The 25000-nt window shown below is 39.6% G+C and overlaps 1 protein-coding gene across 2 annotated transcripts in view; it reads left to right on the top strand.

The window, feature by feature from the left end:
• Window positions 1-25000, top strand: part of LOC109402335 (protein Shroom) — an 835627-nt gene that overhangs the window by 422263 nt on the left and 388364 nt on the right. For both annotated transcript variants that reach the window (XM_062849388.1, XM_029864194.2), the window contains exons 6-7: window positions 120-956; window positions 1180-2154. In XM_062849388.1, the coding sequence (XP_062705372.1) occupies window positions 120-956; window positions 1180-2154 (1812 nt within the window). The remainder of the gene's footprint in view (window positions 1-119; window positions 957-1179; window positions 2155-25000) is intronic.

The raw sequence follows: 25000 nt of genomic DNA, 5'->3' as shown, positions 1-25000 counted from the left end.
GATTGTTATGGTTAAATGTTGTTTCTTTGTTCCATGCCTAAAGTTGGAATTACTTCTATTGGTAATTGACAATCGCCTGCATAAGCAATCGATCACTAACCCACATTCCTTCCTTTCAGGCAACTCAGTCCGCACAATTGGCAATCGGTAGCCGAGCGCATCAACGAGCTTGAAAAGCACCAACAGCAGAGTCTGTCCATGCTCAACAACAGCAACGGCAACAGCAATAACGCCCACACAAATCCTTCCAAGAATCTAAGTCAACAGCTGGCAGCGGCGGCACCACCCACGGTCACAACTCCCTCCAAACCGCTGCACCAAAATCCCCCGAAGTATACGTATTTCGACCCGTCCAAAACGCATCGGGTTTCAAACCCATCGCTAAAAGCGTTCCAGAAAAACGCTGTGATATCCTACTTCGAACGACAGCAGGCCCACGCCCGCGAAAGTAACCACAACCTCTCGCGGCCGACGACCCTCAACCTGAACCATTCGTCCGGTTCACCCCCTTCCTTAAAGTCGGCCTCGCAACGTTCCTCCATTTCAAGTGCGTACGGATCATCCGGTAGCACTATGGACCTCACCCCATCCTCGCAATCGCCGATCGTCGGCAATTATCACCACCATCCGAGCATCGTTGTCCAACAGCAGCTGGACAAGATCGCTGCCAACAATCTCCGGAACCAGCTGGCTTCCGTCCACACGATGAATCTCCTGAACAAAGTTCAATCCTCCCCGTCGCAAGTCATTGAATCGCAAATGATCAGCAACGCCACGCTGATCCTCGGCGATCAAACCGCCGAAGATCACCACCAACAAGCGGATGCCAATGGATCTCCACCGCCGCCACCTCCACGATCGCGTTCGATCGGAATACCCGGGCTGAACAGCAGCGCCACCATGTCAACGGCAGCCGTCGCCACGCACGCGGCCCATCTGGCCGCCACGGTTCGAAGGTAGGTACAAATCCCCGTCTGAATGGCACGAGCCACCTCGACCGGTCTTATGTAAATCTACATGTCACGAAAAGTCTGTTGCAAATGTTGTACTTACTTCTCGTTTCTACCGGTCCATGGTTCCAGACGCGGGGGACGGCAAACAACTTGTAATAAATCATTCTAGCGACTTCCATGTTGTGGCTGCATGTCGCCTCTAATTTGACTTTTTCAATCGTTTTAGGACCTCTTCGGCGTCGGAATACTCATCTATTCGTGACAAAATGGTGCAACAGCGGCAGCAGCTGTCCAAGGATCTTCTCGGACCGATGATCATGGGACCGATCATCGCTCTGGACGACTGGGTCCCAGAAAGACCTCCCAAAAACCCCATGCTCCGAATACCCAGCCCAGAACTACCCCCACCGCCACCGATGATGAGCCCAACCGAAGACGTGATTCTCCTAAACCAAGACGAACCGCTCCCGCCACCTCCACCGGAAATCCTCCGACACATTCGCCAACTCAGTGACTCCGGAGAACCCAAATCTCAAACCACAAGCCGTCGCAACAGCTTCGCCGGTCAAACCAACAAAAAGTCCCTATACCGAGCGTCCACCATCGAGAACCTGTCCCCACCTCCCCCGGGAGCCCCTCCAACCCAGCTGATCATCCCTCCCGCCGTCCCCAGAAAACCCCAACAGCCGTCCATGGAACCCCAAGTCATCTACCGACGGCCGTCGTCCAGCATGGCACAAAGCAAATCCCAACCTCCTCCCTCCAACGTCCTTCACCAGGCTCACCGAGTCATGGTCAACGGCAAACCCGACCAGCGACACTCACTCCCAATGCCCCTGCAATCCTCTCCTTCCCATCACCACCCGCACCAACTAGTCCCACGACAATCGGATTCCCGCCTATCCATGCGTAAGCGATCGCACAACTCGTCGCAGCAGCAGCAGATTCCGGTGGCGGAGTATCTGCTGAAAGCGGCTGCCGCCGTGGCCGTCGCCACGCACCATCAAACTCAAGCCGTTCCAATGGTTCCCGGTGGTGCGGTTAGTACTACGGCTGGGGTGAGTGGACCGGTGATGACATCGCCACCACCCCCGTTGAAACCCCGGATGTCACTGCAGCAGCAACTACAACAACAGCAACAGCCGTTATCGCCACTGCAGGATCTCCAGAATGGACCGCTGATCTCCATGGGAAGCAAAAGGTGAGTGATCGATTGTTGATCTGTAGATTTTAAAGATGTGATCGTGTATTGCTTGTTGTCTAAATTACGGCGGTTTCTAACAACGTTGATGAGATTCGCTGATCACTTTGTGAGGGTTTGATAGATTTCCCCCTTGTGAGGTTCCGTCTCAGTGATAATGCGAACACATTGAGGACAAACGTCTTGAAATCCCGCTTTAACAGTGCATCAGAACTTCAGACGCATAAATCTGTAGAAGCAGGCTTCAAACAACAATGAATTTCATTATTCTGTTCTTGCTCACTTGTAATAAGCTTAAAATAAGAAGATCAGGTGCGCTGGTTTTGTTTATCAAGAGATTTGTGCCTTCGAAATCGTGAGTAGGTCCCAAAGTCGGCCATTGTGGCAGCCATTTTCTGATTCTAACAAGTCTGTCCTTGAAGTTTTTGAAAACTTTAGAAACAAATACTAGTAGGTATACACAGGGGAACTTACGTACAGTCCCGATTCGTTCGTTGGTGGCTCGTTAGATGGGCTGTCTCGATGGTTGGATGTTCGCTGGTTGTCAAAATGTCAAAATCGATGTCACAACCAGTTTGCACCACCGTTACCAGTACAGACCGTTTACGCAAGTATGTGAGTGATTTGTGACGTATTTCTCGTCACTTGCGTGTGTCTAGAGCATTTTGATCAGTTGTCAGTTGCCCCAACGAACGAACACGATTCGCTAATCGGGGCGCAGTCGTGACCCAACGAGCGAATCCCCACTGTATTTTCGGCCGTTTCTTTCGCTTCGTCATGAGAGTTTTTTCGAAACCTATTGAACTCAAAATTGTCCTCGAATCTTTCTCAAACAAGGTGAATCTTGAGTTGAATTATACGATCAAGTTTCAAGAAATTTGGCCGAGAAAAACTCCCCATGACAAAGAAAACAAACCTGCCGATATTACCCCTATTCACCCTTTTTTCTCAAATTTTATCAGAAAAACTCTTAGTAAAATTACATCGTCATCCGATTAAGGGTATGCGATGATATGTTCTAAGCATACGCGCCAACTATAGTTGGGTACGTAAGGTTTCTCAAAATCAATGGAATTCGGAAAATATCGACGCAGGTTATCTAACTTAAGCTTATTGACGTAAAATCTAGTGCATTTAGTTGAAAAAAGTTTAATTTTGTCCAATTTCGAAGAGTTTTACCCGATCATTTCATAGCCAGCTATTCACGATGTCCCTTTAAAATCTAAAATTTCGGTAAGAAATGTCTCCAGTAGTTTCTTCAACCTTCTCTGCACTCATTATATCAAGGTTTTCCTCAAAAGTCCATCAAGGAATTCTTCCCAAATTATCTCTGGGAATTTCTAATTTGTTTTGGAATCTCTATCTAAAATTTCCTTCAGGAGGAGTTAATTGATTCTTCCAGTAGGGGTTCATTCAGGTTCTTTCTTTTCAGGTAGTTCCTTCAGAAAAAGTTCATTAGGGGTTTATTCAGGAGTTCCTTCAAGGATTTCTCCATGAGTTCCTCCATTGATTTTTCCACGAGGAGTTCCTTCAGAGATTACTCCAGGAGTGGTATCTTCTTGGTTACTCCAGAAAGAGCATTTTTCTGATGAACCAGAATAAACTTATTATTAGCCTCCACAATAATTTCTAAATAAACTCCTGCTGCAGAAAAAGAATTTGTTGTGTTTCTGAGATCGCAGAAGTCTGGAAACATAATTTTCGTTAAAAGTTGTCGTTTCTGTGTGAATTGGACCATAAAAAACCCAGTTTAATCCACCTAGTGGTGATTGTGCCTTTCTCGTCGAATATATACTCATGATGTTTCCGTTGATGTCCGAAATTATGTTCGACGTATAGATTGAGCTAAGAAATATCACACCATTCAGTTGACTGCTTAAATATCTTCTCTATCACTAAAAGCTGATCAATATCAAGACGATAATTACAAGCTAGGATATAACTTTATTCAGAATCACAGATCTCTTTGCATATCAACCAGCGCGGGGCGCAACCAATCACGTCAAAATTTTGACTGTACTCCATTTGGCATAATGCAGTTTGGCATAACGCCATTTGACCTAAAAGCCATTTGGCATAACGGTCATTTGGCAAAATGGCCATTTGGCATAACAAATATTATGCACATTCTTATCAAAAAGGCTGTTCTTCGTGTTATGCCAAACGGCCATTATGCCAAATGGTCATTATGCCAAAGGGACATTATGCCAAATAGCATTTATGTCAAATAGAATTATGCCAAATGTCCTTATGCCAAATGGGGTAGAGCCCAAAATTTCGATTTGATTTAATTTTAACATTCCAATACAACAATGGCCCATCCTTCTGTATATTTAAACCTCAGGAATCTGAAATGGTGTGCTTTGATGAGATCATTTAGTTTTGCTGCTTCACATATATTTATCACTTGTATTGATTTTGTTAATTTTCGAAATTACGACAAAGCATCGAACGCAGATTCTGCAAAACTATCGGTAGTCTCTGAAGTCGTCTATCTATTTCATTCCCATTTTCTTGCTAAACGTTATCAGATTATAAAAAAAAGCGGTTCAGTGCGTCAAATGCATGAGTTGGATTACTTTAATATTTGACCAATTCCAGTGGGACACCAGAATCCGGTTTCAGTTGCTATCCATCTCTCAGCGAAACAGCACGCGTTCGGTTTCTCTCGGTTTTATTTTTTTTTACCACTATGCCAGTTACAAGGAAAAATTGTGTAGTGCTTGACACATCTGTTCTTCCGAAGCGGCCTAGCATCGCTGATGTTAAACAGTTCCTAGATTGTGAGTTGGAGTTGGATATGTCACTAGTAAAGGCCATCCAACCTCACATAGTACGACATGTCATCTATATGACCATGAAAAGTGAAGAAGAAGCAGTCAGGATAGCCTCGAAGTACCATCTAAAGCACTTCATGAATTGTGAAGGAAAGCAACTTCCAATTCCAGTACCGATTTACGTCGATAGCTGCGCCGTTGACGTTCGTCTGCATGACCTACCAGAGGAGATCGAAAACCACACGATTTTTACCCACATGCAGCAGTATGGAGAAGTAATCTCCATACGTAACGACGTTTGGAGAAGTTACTTTCCGGGTCTAAGCAACGGGGTACGTGTGGTACGTATGCAGCTAACCCAACCCATCCCGTCGTACATCACAGTATCCGATGAAACAACGTTTGTTTCATACACTTCACAAACCCGCACTTGTCGCAATTGTGGTGGTAAAGACCACCCAAAGCTGCGATGCTCTGAAGCGGCAGCATCCACGACGAAGAAACAGCCAGTGCTATCTAATAAATCGAACGAGACACAAATTCCATCAACGCTTGCCGAAAAACAATGGCCTTCTCTCTCCAAGCCGGAGACCGGCGGTAAAGGCAAAACAATAAAACAAGTAAAAAATAAACAGGAGCCAAAGCGGCAACGATCAGTCGATTCGGACTCGGCTAACACAAGCGCATCCAAACGTCCACCACCAGCACCTGTTTCTATATCTAGCGAAAGCGATAGCAACGTAGCTGATCATGATGTTTCACCCGAACCCGCACCAGTGCGGTACCGACGTGGATCATATTCGCACATCGACGACCCCGATCTTCGACAACAGTACATCGAGGAGGAGGGTAGACGGATAGATGAATTAATAAGACAGGGTTGTACACTTGATTAAAAAATGTAATCAAATACGTAAAATCGGCTCCGTTATGCCTAGTGCGCATGAGCCTATTAAATAAATGATAAGAATAAAAAAAAAAGAATCCGGTTCCGGAACACTACCGGTTCAGATATGGTCTTAGATAATTTTCCTGCTTACCGTCCATTAGGTTATCGAAAAAGCCGTTATTTGATTGTGTCATCATGATGACCCATGCATGGGTTTGATTCACTGTTACGATTGACCACTTTCGGTGGGATACCCGGAACCGATTCCACGACACTAGCGGTTGTCCTAAATATGTTCTGTGACTATTTTATTGCCATCTGTTCATTAGCGTGGCGCTTCCGGCTGGGCAGGAAACACTACCGGTATTAACTTATGTGGTCTGTGCCTATTTTCTTGCTAACCGTTCATCGAAAAAGCCATGATTTGATGTACCGCATGTATGAGTTTGGTTCATTTTTTTATTTGGCCACTTCCGGCGGGACACTCGGAACCGGTTCAAGAAGACTATTGATTCGAATAAGGTCTGGTACAATTTTCCTGATTACCGTTTATCAGGTTTTAAAAAATGCCACAGCTTGATGTGCCGAACGCATGGATTTGGTTCGCTTTTATATTTGGCCACTTCCGGCGGGACACCCATAACCGGTTCCGGAACACTACCGGTTCAGATATGGTCTGAGACTTTTTTCCTGCTAACCGCTCATCTGTTTATCGAAAAAGCCGCGATTTGATGCGTCGCATGCATGGGTATGGTTCACTTTTATATTTGGCCACTTCCGGCGGGACACCTGGAACCGGTAACGGAACACTATCGGTTCAGATGTGGTCTGAGACTATTTTCCTGCTTACGTTTCATCAGGTTATCGAAAATGACGCGGTTTGATATGCCGCATGTATAGGTTTGTAGCATTTTCATATCTGGCCCCTTCTTGGGGTACCGGTCCGGAATAACTAAATGGTCATAACTCCTGAACGGCTGGACCGATCCGAACCATTTTCAATAGGAAACACTGGGACCAGATTCCGTGATTCAGCCAGTACTTTTTTTGAGCTAGTACCTTTTCGAAAATTACACGATATTCCAGCAAAACAAACGTGCGTGGAGTTCTGTCAGTTGACGCCGCTGCTGCGATCAACTGTTCTGGAACGTCTCGTAAAACGGCTTATACTATCAGCAGCCACACCGAAGGCAGTCAAGCAATTTTTGCATTTTTTTCGAATTTTTGTTTTAAAATGGTTTTTGCACCAGGAGAAAAATTCAGAAGATGCCTTGATTCTTCCTCCGAAATACTTCTTTTATTTGAAAAAAAAATAACTAAAAGAAATATTGAGGTTCTCGTAATGATGTGAATCCAGTTGGGAAATACATTTTTCGAGGATGAAAACATAGAGATTATTTTTTTAAACCCCATCAGAATACTTGGAAAAGTTTCTGATGGATCACTGGATGATTTTCAAGAATAATCCTAACTGGATTATCTGTTTACATACATTTAAAGAATGTTGAATTTTCAATAAAATTGTCTGGTGCTTTCAAGAAAACACTGGCTACCTGTTATTAAATTTTCTGCAAAATAAGAAGTTTTTAATTTTTCAGAGAAGCCATTCATTAAAAAAAAAGACAACTTTAAAAAAATCTGTCTAATCATTTGGATTAATTTACGTAAAAAATTTTTCGGAAGGTTATCCGCCGAAAAAAAATCAGCGCATTACATTTTGTCTTACGAAGACACCCTGTGGAGGAACGGTCGAAAATTGAATTTTTCACGACTTTCTAACATTAAATTTCAAACAATCAACTATTTTTTAAAACAATTTTCTATGAATGATTGCAGTAAGAGTTTCATAGTGATAGGTTCCTAATAACTCCTTCGCTACGCAACTAATTTAATAAATCTTAAATAAATATGGCAGCAGTTTAACACAAATATGGGTAAATTAAAATCGAATTAGGTGGCTGTACAGGGGATGGCCAAAATGTTTGGGATAAGCAACTTTTTTTCTCTCACAAAAATTTCAACATGCTGTGACTTTTCATAGTAAGGACTGTATCTTTAATTATGAGTACACCTTTGAGGCTCTGTATTAAAAAGACTATGCCTTATTTTGTTAACTGCTTTGTGTCTATGTGTTGCTAACGTTGTAGACAAACGATAACCTTCATTAAAAGTTAAAGTTTTTCCTCAAGTGGAACAATGCGAGGGTTTACGGAGGAGAAGCGAAAATCGATTGTGACCAGGCACTGCAAGGAAAAATGATCATCGCTAAGAAAATTAGCAAAAATTGAATGTGTTAGGGTTTTTGTTGTCCAAAATGCTATCAAACGATTCGGTATGCATAACACACTGAAAGACTTACGTCCAAGTCAAATTTGGACAGCAAAACTTGCAAAATCGTTGAAGGAAAATAGGAGGTATCCATTAGAGATTACGCAAAAAAGTGTGAAACGACTGTTGGTATGGTTATACGCGCCAAGGAGCGTAATTCCCCGAAGACCTACCCAAAACAAAAATGTCCAAAACGCAGTCAAATTCTGGCGGATTATGTGAAAACTCAGGCTTGGAAGCTGTACGACGATGTTTTGAGCAAAAATTGCATGTGCATATTCATGGATGATGAAACGTATGTCAAATAGGACTACAAGGTACTTCCAGGGGCACAGATTTTCACTGTTAAGCATGGCACGGATGTTAAGAATTAGGAGAAATCGATTTTTTGCGAAAAAAAATGGGAAAATGTGTTGGTTAGGCAAGCAATTTGTCAATGTGGTATGAAATCGTCACCTTTCTTCACCGTCCCAGGTATGAACGTCGAAATATACCGGAAGGAATGTCTCCAGAAACATATTCTGCCACTCATCTGAAAGCACAAAGGTCCTACATTACTTTGGCCGGATTTGGCATCCTGCCACTATGCGCGTGACACCTTTGACAGGTATGAAGTAAACAATGTTCAATTTGTGGAAAAGGCAATGAATCCTCTAAATTGCCCGTAAATAAGGCCCATTGAGAAATAGTTAACTTTGATGAAAGGGAAACTACGGAAAAAGGATAGAGGAGCAGAGGACGTCACAAAATTCAAGAAAAACTGGGTCAACGTATGCAAAACCATCGTCGGAACGGTTGTCCAAAACCTTATGAAGCACGCCAAGAAGAAAGTGCGAGAGGTGGCAAGATCGACGAAAAATTAAATATACAATCATGTCATGGGCTCTTCTGATGGTCGATGAACAATGTAATTGAATTTAATTTACAAAATAAATAAAACATTTTGAAATACAGCAATTTTAAGGTGTACTCATAATTAACGATACAGTCCTTATATCGTCAAGAATTTGATTTAGAATCTACTTAGTAAAATTGTTTGCTATTGTTTCGAAGAATTTGAGGAGTAATCGATCAAGGAACTTAAAGGTAGCTTGCTTGGTAGCTTGATATTTTCTTCAAATATTTCGAGAGTTTGCAAGTTCTAAATACAGCTAAAAATCCTTAAAATCGTTTTTCAATGAACCTCTGTAGAAGTCTTAAAACAATATTTACTAAAGATTATATCAGTAATCGGCCAAGAATCAAAATGGGACTTCGTTGAGGGTCTTGTCAGATAATTTCGGAATTTTCTGGACACAAATTTCACCATGTAAACCAGGGCCTTGTTTCGGTAAGAAATAAGAATCAAGTTTACACATTTCTAATATTTACATTTATTTAGTATAATCGTCATTCCGGCGTTCTAAAAATATCAAAACTCGCGTCAGCAAACACATTAACATTTTAAACAAGCTTCAATTTTATTTATTTTTTAATATTGAACGAGTACAACTCGTAGCAATTTATTTGAAAAAAGTGCATAGCTAGCAATGATACATGTTGCCCTTTACTGGCATTTACCAGATTTGCTGGTATGTCTGAAACATACTGGAAAAACTTGTAATTAGAAGGCAGGAAATGTTGCTGATTGATAAATTGAGAGATGAAATTTGTAAAAAAAAAATCGCGTTCTGGTGGGATTTGAACCCACGACTCCGCGATTTGCTAGACTGGCACTTTTACCAACTAAGCCACAGCACAAGTAACAATTCTGCGGAATAGAAAGCCAAACTGACTCCGAAGCCACACCGTGAACACTCCTTTTCCACATACCCATCTCTCTATTCGGCTTAGATGCCAATCCACAACACACTCGCGTTTGTGCCCACTTGTGAGAGCGAATTAGTGAGACAAAAAAGTTTGGAAAACCCTTGAGTTATGTCAAACAATTTCTTCGTTGACTCTCAGTTATCCGTGATTTGCAAATCTCTTGGGAAGTGTTGGAGCATTTTCAAGCATAATGAATGTTACAAGTCCTGTATGTACGTCAGCCTGGGTCAGCCTGATTGTGGTTAATCATACCGGGTGAAGTGTTGATCGTTATCAGTCACCACAATCCATACAGCTGAGCGACGGCCTGTACTTGAGTCAGTTTTGATTTATTACCAACAATTGAATGAGCTATCACTTTTGGCAGGGTAAGAACACATAGAAACTGTAACTGAACCAATTACAAAAGATGATTGATTGTGTGTAGGTTCCAGATCGCATTGCATTTGCTGGAAGATATAGGTGTTGAATTCCTCTGGTGTAATGGAGGAGAGTGATGCCAATATTGACCCCAAGCGACAACCTGGTAATTGGAGGAATAAGGATAGTTTGAAGCATTCGTGAATATCTCACTTTCAGGTTTTCCTAACGCTCCTTCAACTACCAATATGTACCTAAAATACCAAACTGACCTTTATTTCTCGTGAGATCAATTTCAGATCTAATTGACGTTTCCATTCGACGGAGCAACACGTGCTCCGGTTATGGCCACGCTTGGTCATAAATCTTCACCTTGAATGACGTCGTTAGTTGTTGTCCATCGTCCGACCGCCAAGAGTAAACGACCCTTCGGGGAGAGCTTTGTAACTGTAGCTGTAACAAGCGATCGTCGTTTTAAGACCCTCGGACGCCGTCGTTGTCGGGCACGTGTGGTGGCACCCTTCCGCACCCAATCGATCGAAACCACTTAACATTTTACAAGCTGAACCGGCTGCTGTCAATCGACAAGTTTTTCCCCCAATCAGGGACGTGAAAAGCGTGCCCCATTCGATCACCTTCATACATGGGGTGAATAGGGCCATAACTTTTCGGGTTTGACTACACATATCCATACCATGTCCACAGTCCCACATGAGGAAAGAAATAGGTTGTACGACCACTTCTCTGCTTGTGACTTTAAAATGAAATTTCAATCAAAGTTCCAATCGGTAGGTCACAGTCTAGTTATCCTCCAGTTCAGTTCACGAAGTTTTAGTTCAACAGATCCAGAGGGAAGCAAAATCGAAAGTGGAATACGCGGGCCAGCGCTGATCGCAAGTCACAACACATATCAGAGACTGAGGAGGGTCGGTGATAGAAAAGTTACTCCAAATGTTAATAGGATACTATTTGAGATGTGTTATCTTTCGGGAGTTTTATGGCAGTCATGTTTTTTTTTTAATGTTTGTTCGATATCCTAGAGAAACGATTTTGCTTAAATAAAAACAAGTTTTCTTGAATACATTACTGTATTTATTGTTTGTTAAGCAAACATTTTTTTTCAAAGTGATACTATGTATAAATTTCTGTTTAGATTCTAGATAACCCAAGCCCAAACCCAGAACAAAGGGCTGTACCTTGAACAGTCTATTTAAAATGCTCAAAATGGCCATTGATACAATGTTGTCTAAGATCATTAGCAGTCAAATCGATACCTGAAGTGCAGTGGTTTTACAATCATTTATCAGCTCTAATTACCCATTGACAAATGTTCTCATTTGCTCGACATAACCAGAATGGTTGTGGTTCTGTTCTCTTTTTTTGCACATACATAATCTTAGCACCAAGAATGGTAGAAAAACGACGACAATTGACCACGACTTCAGCGCGCGAATGGCAAACCAACAAATCTGCGAACTCACAGTGCAAACCTACGATGGGTGACCTGACTTCAGCCAGATTTATTCAGAACCTAAATTAATGACCCCTAGCAATAATGTGCGTTCGTTCGAACCCGAGCAAGAAATTGACACTAATTGATCCCATTGCGGAATAGGGTTTGGGGTCCCTCCAAGGTCCCCCTTTATGATCTGATTAATTGTCGGCAGTTAATAGCGAAAATCCGACTCCTATAATTAGGGGTCTTGACACATCACCGCCACCAGAAGAAATAACGGGCCAGCCAGCAGAGCCAAATGGCATCGACCCGTAAGAAGTGGAAACAAAGCGATCGAGCGAATGGACCCCGGCGCGCGCAACGATTTTGCCTAGTTTGCATAAAACGGTGCACGGCGACGAGAGTTCCGTACCTTAGTACCAAAGTATTGATTGAATAAATCACCGACAGATTTTATCTCTCACCTTTTGCCTGGCTTTTGGCGAGGTTTTTTTTTTCTTTTTGCTAAAGCGTTTCAGTATTCATTCTTGGCGGGCGGGGGTGGGTCAATTAAAGAGACCCTACCACAGACAGTGTGGAGGCGGCAGTGCCAATCGGATCGGGATCCGCAGATTGGGTCAGTTTTACTGGGTGTAATAAATTTCATTGAGTGAATGAACTCCAGTGAAAAGGTGAGTTAAAAACAAAATCCGATCTAGATCGGAAGTCGGGTACTCAATTATGCATTCATGCAGTATGGGGGCGAAGTCGGTTGCGGGGATTTTTTTATTATCGTTCAAATTGGCGCGAATGTTCCAAGAATTTAATAAAAAATTTTCGCAGGTAGGGTTCACATACAGGGGATGGCCAGAATGTTTGGGATAGGCAACTTTTTTTCTCCCACACAAAAAATCAACATGCTGTAACTTTTCATAGAGTGCATCAAAAAATCTCAAATTTTGACTGTTTGTCAACCTATTATATGTGCATCATTGGTACAAATTTTGGCTCGATTTTTTAATTTTTCGCGAAGTTGGAACCGTTTGGGTAAAACACTATTATTTAGACAACTAATTTTTGAATTGTCGTATCTCGGAAACCAGTGAACCGAATTGAATGAATTTTTTAACGTTTATGAACAATATATTGATACTTAATACGACGTTACAAAAAATAATATTTTCTCCCGGCGAATTAAGTTATACCGGATTGAAATTTTTACCCATATGGAGGAAAATAAGTCAAATTTACAATACCACACAAAAATTACTAAATGTGTTCTTCCTGCAATCTTAATAGGCTCTAATATATCTGATTAGAGATAACTTGAGAACAGAAGTGGAAAATCTTTGGATATCAACTCTAAAATTTATTGACATTGATGTAAAAAAATTACATTTTTTCGAGAAAAATCCAAAATGATAACTTTTTTCAATGTTTAAAAAGTACCTATGCTTTAATAGTTTGTGAATCATTTACATATTGTTAGTGTACGTTCAAAAATTCATTCAATTCGGTTCACTGGTTTCCGAGATATGATACCTCAAAAATGAGTTCTTTGAAAAATAGTGTTTTACCCGAACGGTTCTAACTTTGCGAAATATTGATCAATCGAGCCCAAATTTGTACCAATGATGCACACATAATAGGTTGACAAACAGTCAAAATTTAAGATTTTTTGATACGCTCTATGAAAAGTTATAGCTTGTTGAACTTTTTTGTGAAAGAAAAAAAGTTGCCTATCCCAAACATTTTGGCCGTCCCCTGTATATACGAACAAAAACTAAATTGAAAAAAAATCAGGATCGCCCAATTTTCCGGAAAACTCCAGTGGAAATCAAACATTTTCCACAGTCATATGGAGAATTTCCACAAAATTGACCATAACTCAGGAATTAAGAAAAAAACACATCTTGAAAATTTTACAAAATAAACCTTTAACATTTTCTTCCAAAACTATTTTTTGTGAATTTTCCGGACTTCCTAAATAATTTTTCGACTTTTCCAACCGACTTTCCTCAACAGTAGAAAAATTTGCGGAAAACTATGTTTTTATTGTATATTTTTATGGATCGTAGAGAATTTGTTTTCGATTTCACAAAAAAAAAACAATATTAAACCACCTAGTTGTGATAGTGCCTTTCTCGTCACATATGTACTCATGATCATTCCGTCTACGTTAGCCGAAGCGTTCCTGAATCCTGAGAATACTTTCCGGATCCTGAGAATATAGTTCCGGATCACTGTCGGTTGTTACAAATGTTATCTGAGGCTATTTTCTTACAAACCGTTCGGTAGGTTATTGTTTTACCACTTCTGACGGGACACCATAACCGGTTTCGGGACACTACCAGATCTCCCAAATATGATCTGAGGCTATTTTCTGACTAATTGTTCATCAGGTTACTTATGCATGGGTTTGGTGTACTTTTATATTCGACCACTTCCATCAGGATAATCGGAACCCGTTCTAGGACACAACAGGTAGTCTCTAGTGGAGTCTGAGCTTATTTTCTTGATAACTGCCCATCAGGTTATCAAACAGTCTTTATTTTTTAATGTGTCGCATGCATGTGTTTGGTTCAGATGTTATTTCCCTACTTCCGGCGAGTTACCCTGAATCGGTTCCGGAACACTATCGGTTATCCCATAGAGAGACTATTTTTTTGCAAACTGTTCATCGCGTTACTTAAAAAACCGTGATTTGGGGTGTCCCATGCATGGGTTTGGTTAACTTTTAGTTTTGACCACTTCCGTCGGGATACCCAGAACCGGTTTCGGAAAACTACCGGTTGTTTCAAATGTGTTCTGATCCAATTTTCTTGCTAACCATTCATCAGGTTATCGTAAAACCCACAATTTGATGTGTCGCATGCATGAGTTTGGTTCACTTTTATAAGTGGCCACTTCCGGCGGGACACCCGGAATCGGTTCCGGAACAGTACCGGTTCAGATATAGACTGATACTACTTCCCTGCTTACCGTTCATCAGTTTATCGAAAATACCACGGTTTGATGTGTCGCTTGCTTGGGTTTAGTACACTTTTATCTCTGACCACTTCCAACTGGTCACCCGGAACCGGTTCTAGAACACCACCGGTTCAGATATGGTCTGAGACTATTTTCCTGCTCACCGTTCATCAGGTTAGAAAAAGCCGCAATTTGAGGTGTCGCATGCATGGATTTAATTCACTTCCATATTTGGCCACTTCCGGCGGGACGCCCGGAACCGATTCCGGAACAATTCCGGTTCAGATATAGACTGATACTACTTCACTGCTTACCGTTCATCAGGTTATCAAAAATGCCGCGGTTAGATGTGTCGCATGCATGGGTTTGTAACATTTCCATATCTGGCTCCTTCCTGGGGTACCGGTCCGGAACACGTAAATGGCGATAACTCCGGAACGGCTGGACCGATCCGAACCATTTGCAATAGGATATAATAAGTCCAGATTCCGCGTCGAATGAACCGTCGGTCATAAAAATCGGTTGAGGTTTACTACCTAAAAGTGATGTGAGTTTTTTTTCTGCACACATACACACACATACATACATCACCTCAATCCGTCGAGTCGAGTCGATTGGTATATGTATCTCGACCCTTCGAGGCTTCTATCAAAAAGTCATTTTTGGAGTGAACATATAGCCTTTCCAGTACAGTGTACGAGAAAGACAAAAAACATTGTGTCTACGATGCTTCATTCTTAAGTTATGATTTTTATAACAAACGGCTCATATAGCACATCTGGACAATTTCCACAAAATTGGCCATAACTCAGTAACGAAGAAAAACCACATCTTGAGAATTTCATAGATTATAGTTTATATTTTTTCCATCCAAAAAAAAAATGTTTATAATAGTTTTTCCGACTTTCCCAACGAATTTTCCTCAACTGTGGAACACTTTGCGCAAAACAATATTTATTTTTTTTTTCAATTTTTGAGAAAATTTACTTATGATTTCGCAAAAAAAAATGTGTCTACGATGCTACAATACAGTTGAGCGGCCCTGATTTTTTTTAATTTAGTTTTTGTTCATATATGTAAACCCTACCTGTGAAAAAAACAATTATTAAGGTTGAAGGATTCGTCATTGATATCATCGTCATCTTTGAAATTTCAAAAGCAGTTTTCTCGTTCAAGACACGAATGTTCGTTATGAAAATATATTCACTACATACCAGATGGAGAATGCAATGCAGTGCACAGTGGTCACGAACTAGATTTACGAGGAAAGATGCATTCAACGCCTTCAAATAAGTTTTTAGGCAAATATGGTCTTCTACAAAGTTGTCCCTAATAATACGGCCCTCTTTAAAATGTGCATGAAAATTAGGGTGGTCCATATGTTCAAAGTAATTGGTAACCAAACTATTTTATTTGCAAGAATAACTGTATACATTCTTCGGGAAAGTTGTAGATGTATCAATTTAGAGCAAGTTTGCTGAAGACACTTTTTATGTAGCTTTAAAATTGACCGATCTAGAGGTATTTTTCTGAATAAGCTTAGGGTGGTTCAAGAAAAACCGGTTTTCTGGCGTTAACTTTTACAGTTTCGATTTTTCATCAAAGTCACCCAAGAAACACTTGTAGAGAATTTGAAGACGCGTCGTTTCGGCGCGTCGTTTCGGCGCTAAGATGGTCGTTATCTCTCTTGGTTCAAAAGTTACAGGCGTTTTTCTTTTAAAATCGTAGTTTTTTAAAAGGGGTTTCTGATGGGTTGGGGCAAACATAAAAATATCTTTTGCCCACATTCAAAAGAAGAAATGTTGTTATAAAACATATCAAAAAATAAGAGAGGTGTTATTTTTGTAACTCAAGGGAAAAATACTTGAAAAGTGCCTATTTTTTCTAGAAAATCATCAATATCTTTTGAACGGAATGATGTAGCAACATTCTCAGCGCACGAAAATGTACGTTTTTGGAAGCTCTAAAAATGGTTCTTAGACAACTTTGATGACAAATTTGAAACAAAAAAGATAAAGCGTTCAAACTGTTTTGACCAAATTTGGAGCATTTCCCATAGTTTTCATAGGGTGACTCTAGAACAAATCGTTTTATTGCTATATCTTTTTTGTTTCCAATTTCTCGTCAAAGTCGCCTGAGAACCACTTTTAGAGCTTCCAAAAATGCGCATTTGATAATGTTTCTACGTCATTCCGTTCAAAAGATATTGATGATTTTCTAGAAAAAAAATAGGCACTTTTCAAGTATATTTCCCTTGAGTTACAAAAATAACACCCCTCTAATTTTTTTATATATTTTATAACAACATTTCTTCTTTTAAATGCGGGCAAAAGATATATTTTGTGTTTGCCCCAACCCGTCATAACACCTTTTAAAAACTACGATTTTAAAAGAAAAACGCCTGTAATTTTTGAACCAAAAGAGATAACGACCATCTTAGCGCACGAAACGACGCGTCTTCAAATGCTCTACAAGTGTTTCTTGGGTGACTTTGATGAAAAATCGAAACTGAAAAAGTTAACGCCAGAAAACCGGTTTTTCTTGAACCACCCAGAAGAATACCACTAGATCGGTCAATTTAAAAGCTACATAAAAAGTGTCTTCAGTAAACTTGCTCAAAATTGATAGATCTACAACTACCCTGAAGAATGTATACAGTTATTCTTGCAAATAAAAAAGTTTGGTTACCAATTTCTTAGAAAATATGGACCCCCTAATTTTCATGTATATTGAAAAGAGGGCCTTATTTTTAGGAAAAACTTTGTAGAAGACCATATTAATCTAGAAAATCATTTGAAGGCGCTGAATGCATCTTTCCTCGTAAATCTGTTTCGTGGACCATTGTGCAGTGTATACATTTTCATTATAAACATTAACGTTTGTAAAAAGAAGGGCCTGATTACGAGTGTCACTTCACGGTGAAAACAAAAAAAGTGACACCGGTAATAAGGACGGTGAAAGTGATTCCCATTTGATTAACCCACAACTTTTTCACCGTGGATTCGCAATGTGTCACCGTGATCGATTTTCACCGTGAAGTGACACTCATAATAAGGCCCGAAAACTGCTTTCGAAATTTCAATGATGACGATTTTTGAAACTTTATATCACAACAAATAGTTGATGAAGTATTTTTTTTTTATTTGAGCAAATTTTTCTTAAATCCAAAAAATAAAAATGACTGGAAAAAGTTTTCCACAAAATTATCCACAGTTGAGAAAATTCGTAAAGAAAAGCCGGAAAAACAATGCCCGAACTCGCGGGAAATTTCCAAAAAAAATATTTTTGAGAAGGTAGTTTCATATACTTTGATGGCTGAAATTTTTGGAATGCACTTGTTTTTCGTTCTTGAGTTATGGCCAGTTATATGAAAAATATGTGTACATAGCTATTTTTCACAAAATTGATCATAACTCAAGAAAGAAAAAAGTCCATTCCAAAAATTTCAGTGATCAAAGCTTATGAAATTACCTTCTCAAAAATATTTTTTTGAAAATTTTCCGCGAGTTCGGGAATAATTTTTCCGGCTTTTCTTTTTGAATTTTCTCAACGGTGGAAAATTTTGTAGAAAACTTTTTCCACTTCATTTTTTTTTGGATTTCTGAGAAAATTTGCTCTCATTTTCTAAAAAAACTTTGATTCTATTGCTGTTGGAAATCGAATGTAATCTTGACTCTATAGATTATTATATTTATATAATATTTATTTTCCCCCTGAGGAAGACACAATCCCCGTGTCGAAACGTCGGGTGAATAATTAAACTCGTTTTTTGAACCCTAAGACTGCGTAGCCGTTAATCTATAGAGACTTTGATTCTATTGAGTTATGATTTTTTAAAGTAAGCAGTGTCAGGGGAAAACAAAGAATTTCCTGAATTTTTCTCAATTTTTTTGTTCATATATTCATGAGCCCAGCCTGTGTAAAAATTTTCATGAAAATCTGAGACCCTTCGACCCAATTTGTACGATAATAAAACAAATGCCCTGCTCTAACTTAGAAACTATTCAACCAAAATGGCTGAAATTTTTACTGAAAATGGTCAAACACAACAGTCTTACACTGTCAAAGTTTTATAAACATCGCGACAGTGTTGCCATTTCTACAGTCAAAATAGTGCACACTAATTTTAAAATGTTTCAAAGTACCCAAGGTGTAAAAAGAAATTATAAATTACTACAGTCCCGATTCGTTCGTTGGCGGCTCGTTAGATGGGCTGTCTCGATGGTTGAATGTTCACTGGTTGGGGCAAACTTCAACTAAAAAGCACTGTCAATGTCAAAATCAATGTCAAAACGAATTTGACGTCTGACCGCCGTCGCATCGCAGCTCCTATATACAGAACGTTTGTGCAAGTATGTGAGTGTTTCGTGACGTATTTCTCGTCACTTGCATGTGTCTAGAGCATTTTGATCAGTTGTCAGTTGCCCCAACGAACGAACACGATTCGCTAATCGGGGCGCAGTCGTGACCCAACCAGCGAATCCGGACTGTACTCGAAAAACTTACACTTTACAGTCAAACTTTTAAACGTTTTGATGAGCTAACTACAAAATTATATTATAATAACTTTTAATAAAGGATGACCAAAGTTTCAAAATCACATTTTATTGTATCGACAATATCTGCGTCAATACTTCGATTTTGATGGAATTTTTATGGTATTAACTACACATAATCTGTCTCAACTTTTTCGCGTCCAGTCTTTTTGAGACTACTATCTCCTTAGATTTTTGCAAATTTCCCCAAAAAAAAAAAAACGTTCATCGAGAAATATAAAGTTGATAAAAATCTTTCTCAACGTTCTTTAAAAATATAAGATATTGACGAGTTACAGGAAAAAATCAGCTTAAACGGAACATTGGTTTCGAGATTAAGAAGTATAAAATGGGCATTTTTTTTTCAAAAAACAGAACAAAAAGCAATCACATGGCTTGTATGACAATTCAAAAAAAAAATCCACTCTACTTAATTTTTTCCTTCACATGTTTGAACAGTTCAGAATTATTCTACACTCAAAAATTTAATGTTCATTTGATGATCATCAGCTTACCGAGTTCAATAATGCTGTAAACTAGTGTTATAAATAATGTTGATTACTTTTCAGCGAAACAACTTTCCATCGCCAGAGCAGTCAATCGCCTGCATGTAGGCTACACTCATAGCACTCATTTGTCTCACATCTCACTGGCAATTGTTTTGAACGAGCGTGATCTCGCGATCGCGAATCAGTGAGTTTCGGGAAAAAGGGGAAAAAGGCTTAGAAGAGAAGAGAGCGCGTCGTAGAATATCTCGCAACGCCTCTCGCAGCTCGTTTGCGCGCATTCGCGCAAAATCGACATCGCGACCACGTGCTCACAGTCAAGAAGGGGTTCGTCGCTTTTGAATGCTTGCGCGACGGCGGCGGTAAGGTAGCACTCAATTAAACTGGCCATTTGCCGCGCATTATTGGCGTTATAAAGTTTGTTTAATGTGCTTCGAACAAATCACATTGGCAACCCCGCGTACCGGGTTGCCCGCGTTCGTGTGAATTATGGGGACACTTGCTAATGAGAGCACACGTCTGGCGGTCCAGTTTTGGCCATTTATGCGGCGATTGTCAGCCTCCTGTAATGTCAGGAACCGTGATTTACGTCCCCGTAAACTTTCCTTTTCATCTGACTGCTGGTGTGCTACTTTATCCGCGCTCATGTACGACTGCGTCCAAATCTGTGCCAATCGGTAAAGAGCCAATCAACCTCAATGACCCCAGCTCAGAAGAGCGCCTCATCGACCGCAATGCGTAGATGGGCTGCGCCACCCCAAAGTATCTAAATACCAAGGTAAGAGATTCCCGCTAATATTCGCGGATTAGTGAGAAAAGGAAAAAAGCAAAAAATAGTTATGAAGTTTGCGCTGATTTGTATGGGCGCATCACTATTTAGCAAACTTTCTTAAGAAATTAAGCACTCCCATCATAGAAGCAATTTTTTAATTGCATCTCACTAGATTAAAAGTGACTTCCATGCAATAAAACAGGAAATATCGCCATTTGAAAATTGGTAACAATTTTTTTTTAATTGGTTCTAAACATATTTTTTCAGCATTTAGAAACATCCAAACTACTAAAACTTCACAAACTTTGCTGAAATAATGACATTTTAGTGTAAAAACACCAACTTTTCATAACTAACGCAGATGTGTTGGTGAGTCTCATTTTTGACATTTGCGGGAATCTCTTACCTTGGGTATTTAGATACGTTGGCGCCACCCGGCCGGGATGGAAGTGAGATGATGATGAAAGTGATCTCTCCGCGCGCGCAGATGAGACGATGCATCATTTCGATGCGCGCGCAGTGCGGATCCTCAACATTCAAGAAAATGCAATCATACACGGAGAAACTGAAAAACTCAAAATTAGGTACTTTTAAACTCAATTTTGAGTTCTTTTTCGTCTCCCTTTTCATGCGCTCTTTCTATTGTTGTCAGAGAGTGAAGAGAGAAACACCCCAACTTTTGCAGTTCCGTGCGTCAAGCCAACACTGAGTTTCTAGCACAGTACTCAAATTTGAGTGAATACAACCTAGTCAAAATTTCGGTTGGGTGGAAAAAACTTAAAATTAGGTATTTTTTTCACATGGAAGCAAGCGGGAACAACCCAACAAAAACATCGATTCCATCAACTCAAAATTGGCTTGACGCACGCAACCCCGAAGTTGGGTGGATAGACCTCACTTTTGGGTAGTTTCGTCTCTCCGTGTAGGTGATCTCTGATCACCGCATCGGTTGGTCGGTCGCCTCGCCGTCCTTTGATAAATTATTAAGGGGTTAAGTGGCGTCACTTTTCCTACGGTTTGCGATTGCCAATGACCTAGGAAAGAGAAACAAGTATGGGGAAATGATTGCCACATAGATGAACCAGAATTTTTAAGAGAGGAGTTAGGGTAATTCGCCAATTGTTGAACGGTTAGTACCGGCATTTTGGTTTTCGTTTGTTTTTCCGTGCATAATTCCACTTTAGTTAAAAATATCCAGTGAACGTCTAGATCTACTTATCCCTTATACTGCCCATTGAATTTGTATTCCCTTAAATTCCATTTTCTAAGAGAAAATAGAACATTTGTATGGGAAGTCTGTAACCCAAATGTTGAACGCTTCCTTAAGCTAGCTCATCCTAATGTTGGACGGTTCTCGCCAATTGTTGAACTGTTGAAGCTTTGTTCGTAATTGATGACGTATAACCCGACATCAACCCATCATTCACCTATTTTTATTTTGGCCACCAAACCCAACATAGACACGACAGTTACCCGATGTGGGTCCAACAGTGGTCCAACATTTGATAAAATTTTACCCGACTTTGACCCGACATCCGATATTTTTTCACTCTGGCGGATTTTTTCCGGGTTTTTTCGTGTTTTGTGCCCAGCTAGTCCGAGCTAGTGACAATTCATTTAAATGACAAGGAATCGCACATTTGAAGAGAGCTCTAGTGGACTGAAATCGTTTTAACCGTTATGTGGCCGGCAAACTTTTTGCTTTTTTCTACACCGTGTATTTTAAATGGGTGCTGGGTACCCGGGTACCCTGCCGGCCACATAAGGGTTAAACATGACTAGATGCAAAAATGGCTGAAAAGATTTAATTAGAAGCGAAAACGACAGAAGAAAAGTACATCTTTAAAAGCCCCTAAAACTCTCCTGGAAACCCATGGGACCCACTCAACCCCCAAGAACACACATGGAACGACCCTGAAATCCCTTGAAAACCCGTGGGTTGCTCCTGAGCCTCCTGGAACGCCTTGAAATACTCGTTGGACCCCCTTAACACTCTGAATTCCTCTTGAACACCTCTGGAACGCCCTTAAAACCCATTGAAAACCACTGGAATCTTTCTGAAGCCCACTGGAACACCCCTAGAACATCCCTGGAACGCCCTTGAAACCCCATGCAATGCACGGTTAGTTAAAGTGAAAAAAAAAAATCTAGCAGTCATCGTAGGTTATGCCAGTGTTCAACAATTGGATCATGGATGCATAATGATAGTGTGATAAGAAAAATATTATTTCAAATTAAGTTACAATGAAAATGTGATTTTAAACAATGGTAAACTGTTAATGACATCCTTCCATGTCTTGTAACTATGGTGTGCCTTTGATATTTGTGGTCGATTTGCCCGCAAAGCTTATTTCGTAACAGCAATTTCTTAAAGTTAATCTTAAGAATTGTGCAGTTTTCGTGTCATCAGCGGTACAAAATTTTCAATATTGTTTTTTGACGTAAATATGTATAATATTGTAACTTAATTAGAGCAGTATCGTTACCCACATGTATATGCATCTACATCATATATTTACGTTGGATGAAAATTACTTAAGTAAGGTTTATAATAAAATATTCAGAAACTGTTCAACATTTGGGTAGTGTTCAACAATTAGCGAATTACCCTAATTGAAATTAGACGAACCTTCGTATGATCGCGATCGTTTCATCAAAAACGATTTATCCACAAACAGCTGCTAATCGATTTTCTTCTTTCTTCTTCTCTCGTTGCAGGTATGTATCGATCACGGAGGAGGAGATCACGCGTCAATTATCGTTTTCCTATTCTGCGGGGCAATACCAGACCGCTGCGCTGCGCGGGCATATTGCACTAATGATCGCGTTCAGATCGATCATTGATCCAACCAGGTAATGGATACTTCCAATGAAGATCACGAACTTCTTGGAAGAGTTATAATTTGTTTGAACTGTAGGGAAACCAAATTAGATGATCAATTACGAGTTCTATGAGATCATTTTCGTTGACTTTGGTGGGTTTGCCTTGACCGGATATTGGATTTAGCCGGATTTGGTTTGATCGTGAATGACTTGTAATTCCACATTTCCATAATCGAATCTTTCAAGTAAACTATCTTTTAAATAGAACACTTAATTCAGTTTTATTTATTTATTTCAACACAACCAAATTTCTATATGACTGAATCAGAAATTTTTCACAGCCAAATCAAATCGAAATCATCCAACCATTGCAGTTTCGTATTTCAGCCTCGTCTACCATTTCTAATATCCTGACGATAAAGTTCAGGTCCTACAGAAAACAAACAAATTGCCACGATTTTGTGAAAATTGTACCCCGGCTGTTGAGTCACCATCCGTCGTTACTTTGATCAATGTGCTGGGACATGCTAACTGACTCGCAACAATGAACTTTCTTTAAATTTTCGCAACAAATGATTGATTTGGATTTTTTGTTTTCAGAAATTTATCTTGGGATTCTTAAGAGATTGCTTTATTTATTTCTTTAAAAACATTTTGCATTGGCAGTTTCAGACGATTTTCTCTGATTTAAAAAAAATCCTTAACAAATTCATCCAGGAAATTCCTCAGAAAATCTTTTAAATAATAATTCAGAAGTTCCTTGATTTACAGAATTTCGCGCAGGAATGCTCTCAGAAATTTCTCTTAATATTTCAAAGATTGTTCTGATTTCGTCTAAGGATTCCCTAAAAAATTCCTGTACTTTTTTTCAGAATTTTTTTCAGAGTTCTTTTTTTAAGTTTTTTTTTTAAGAAAATCTTCCACAAAATCCTTTAGAGAATCTTCCAGAGGTTTCTTCGGAAACTTTTTATAAGGAGTCTTCTGGGGATACTTTCTCGGATTATTACGAAAAATCATCCAACAAATTATTCGAAAATTTTCTTCGATAATTCCTCAGAAGTTTCTCCATGGATTCCCCGAGTAATGTCAGCAAACCTCTTCTCTTTTTCGTTGAAATTTTCATCAGAGATTGCTTTATTTATTCCTTCAAGAATTCTTTCCATATTGCACTTGGTTTTGAAGCATTCTGTTAGATTGTTTTATATTGACTGCTTAAAAAGTTCTTCCATGAATTTCTTCAAAAACTCTTTAACAAATCCCTCCAAGAAATCTCATATTTACTAAGATACTTTTCGATTCTCTCTTTGATTTCGTCTAAGGATTCTTATGAAATATTTCTGTACTGTTTTTTTTTTTTTTGGATATTACTCCAGGGATTTCTCTGAAAAATCATTTAGAATTTTTTCCAGGTTTTTTTTTTTCAGCAACCAGAAACCCTTAGAAGATTCTTCCAGGGGTTCCTTCGCAAACTTACACAAAGAGTCTTCTAAAATTCTTTCTCAATTTTTTTTTCAAAAAATCTCCCAACGATCCATTTGGAAATTTTCTTCTCGAATTCTTCAGAAATTTCAACAAACCTCTTCTCTCTTTCTTTGGAAATTTTCATCAGAGATTGCTTTATTTATTTCTCTAGGAATTCTTT

Source organism: Aedes albopictus, chromosome 2 (genome assembly GCF_035046485.1).
Source record: "Aedes albopictus strain Foshan chromosome 2, AalbF5, whole genome shotgun sequence".
NCBI classification, from domain to species: Eukaryota; Metazoa; Arthropoda; class Insecta; order Diptera; family Culicidae; genus Aedes; species Aedes albopictus.
This window is presented reverse-complemented; position numbering and strand designations above follow the sequence as displayed.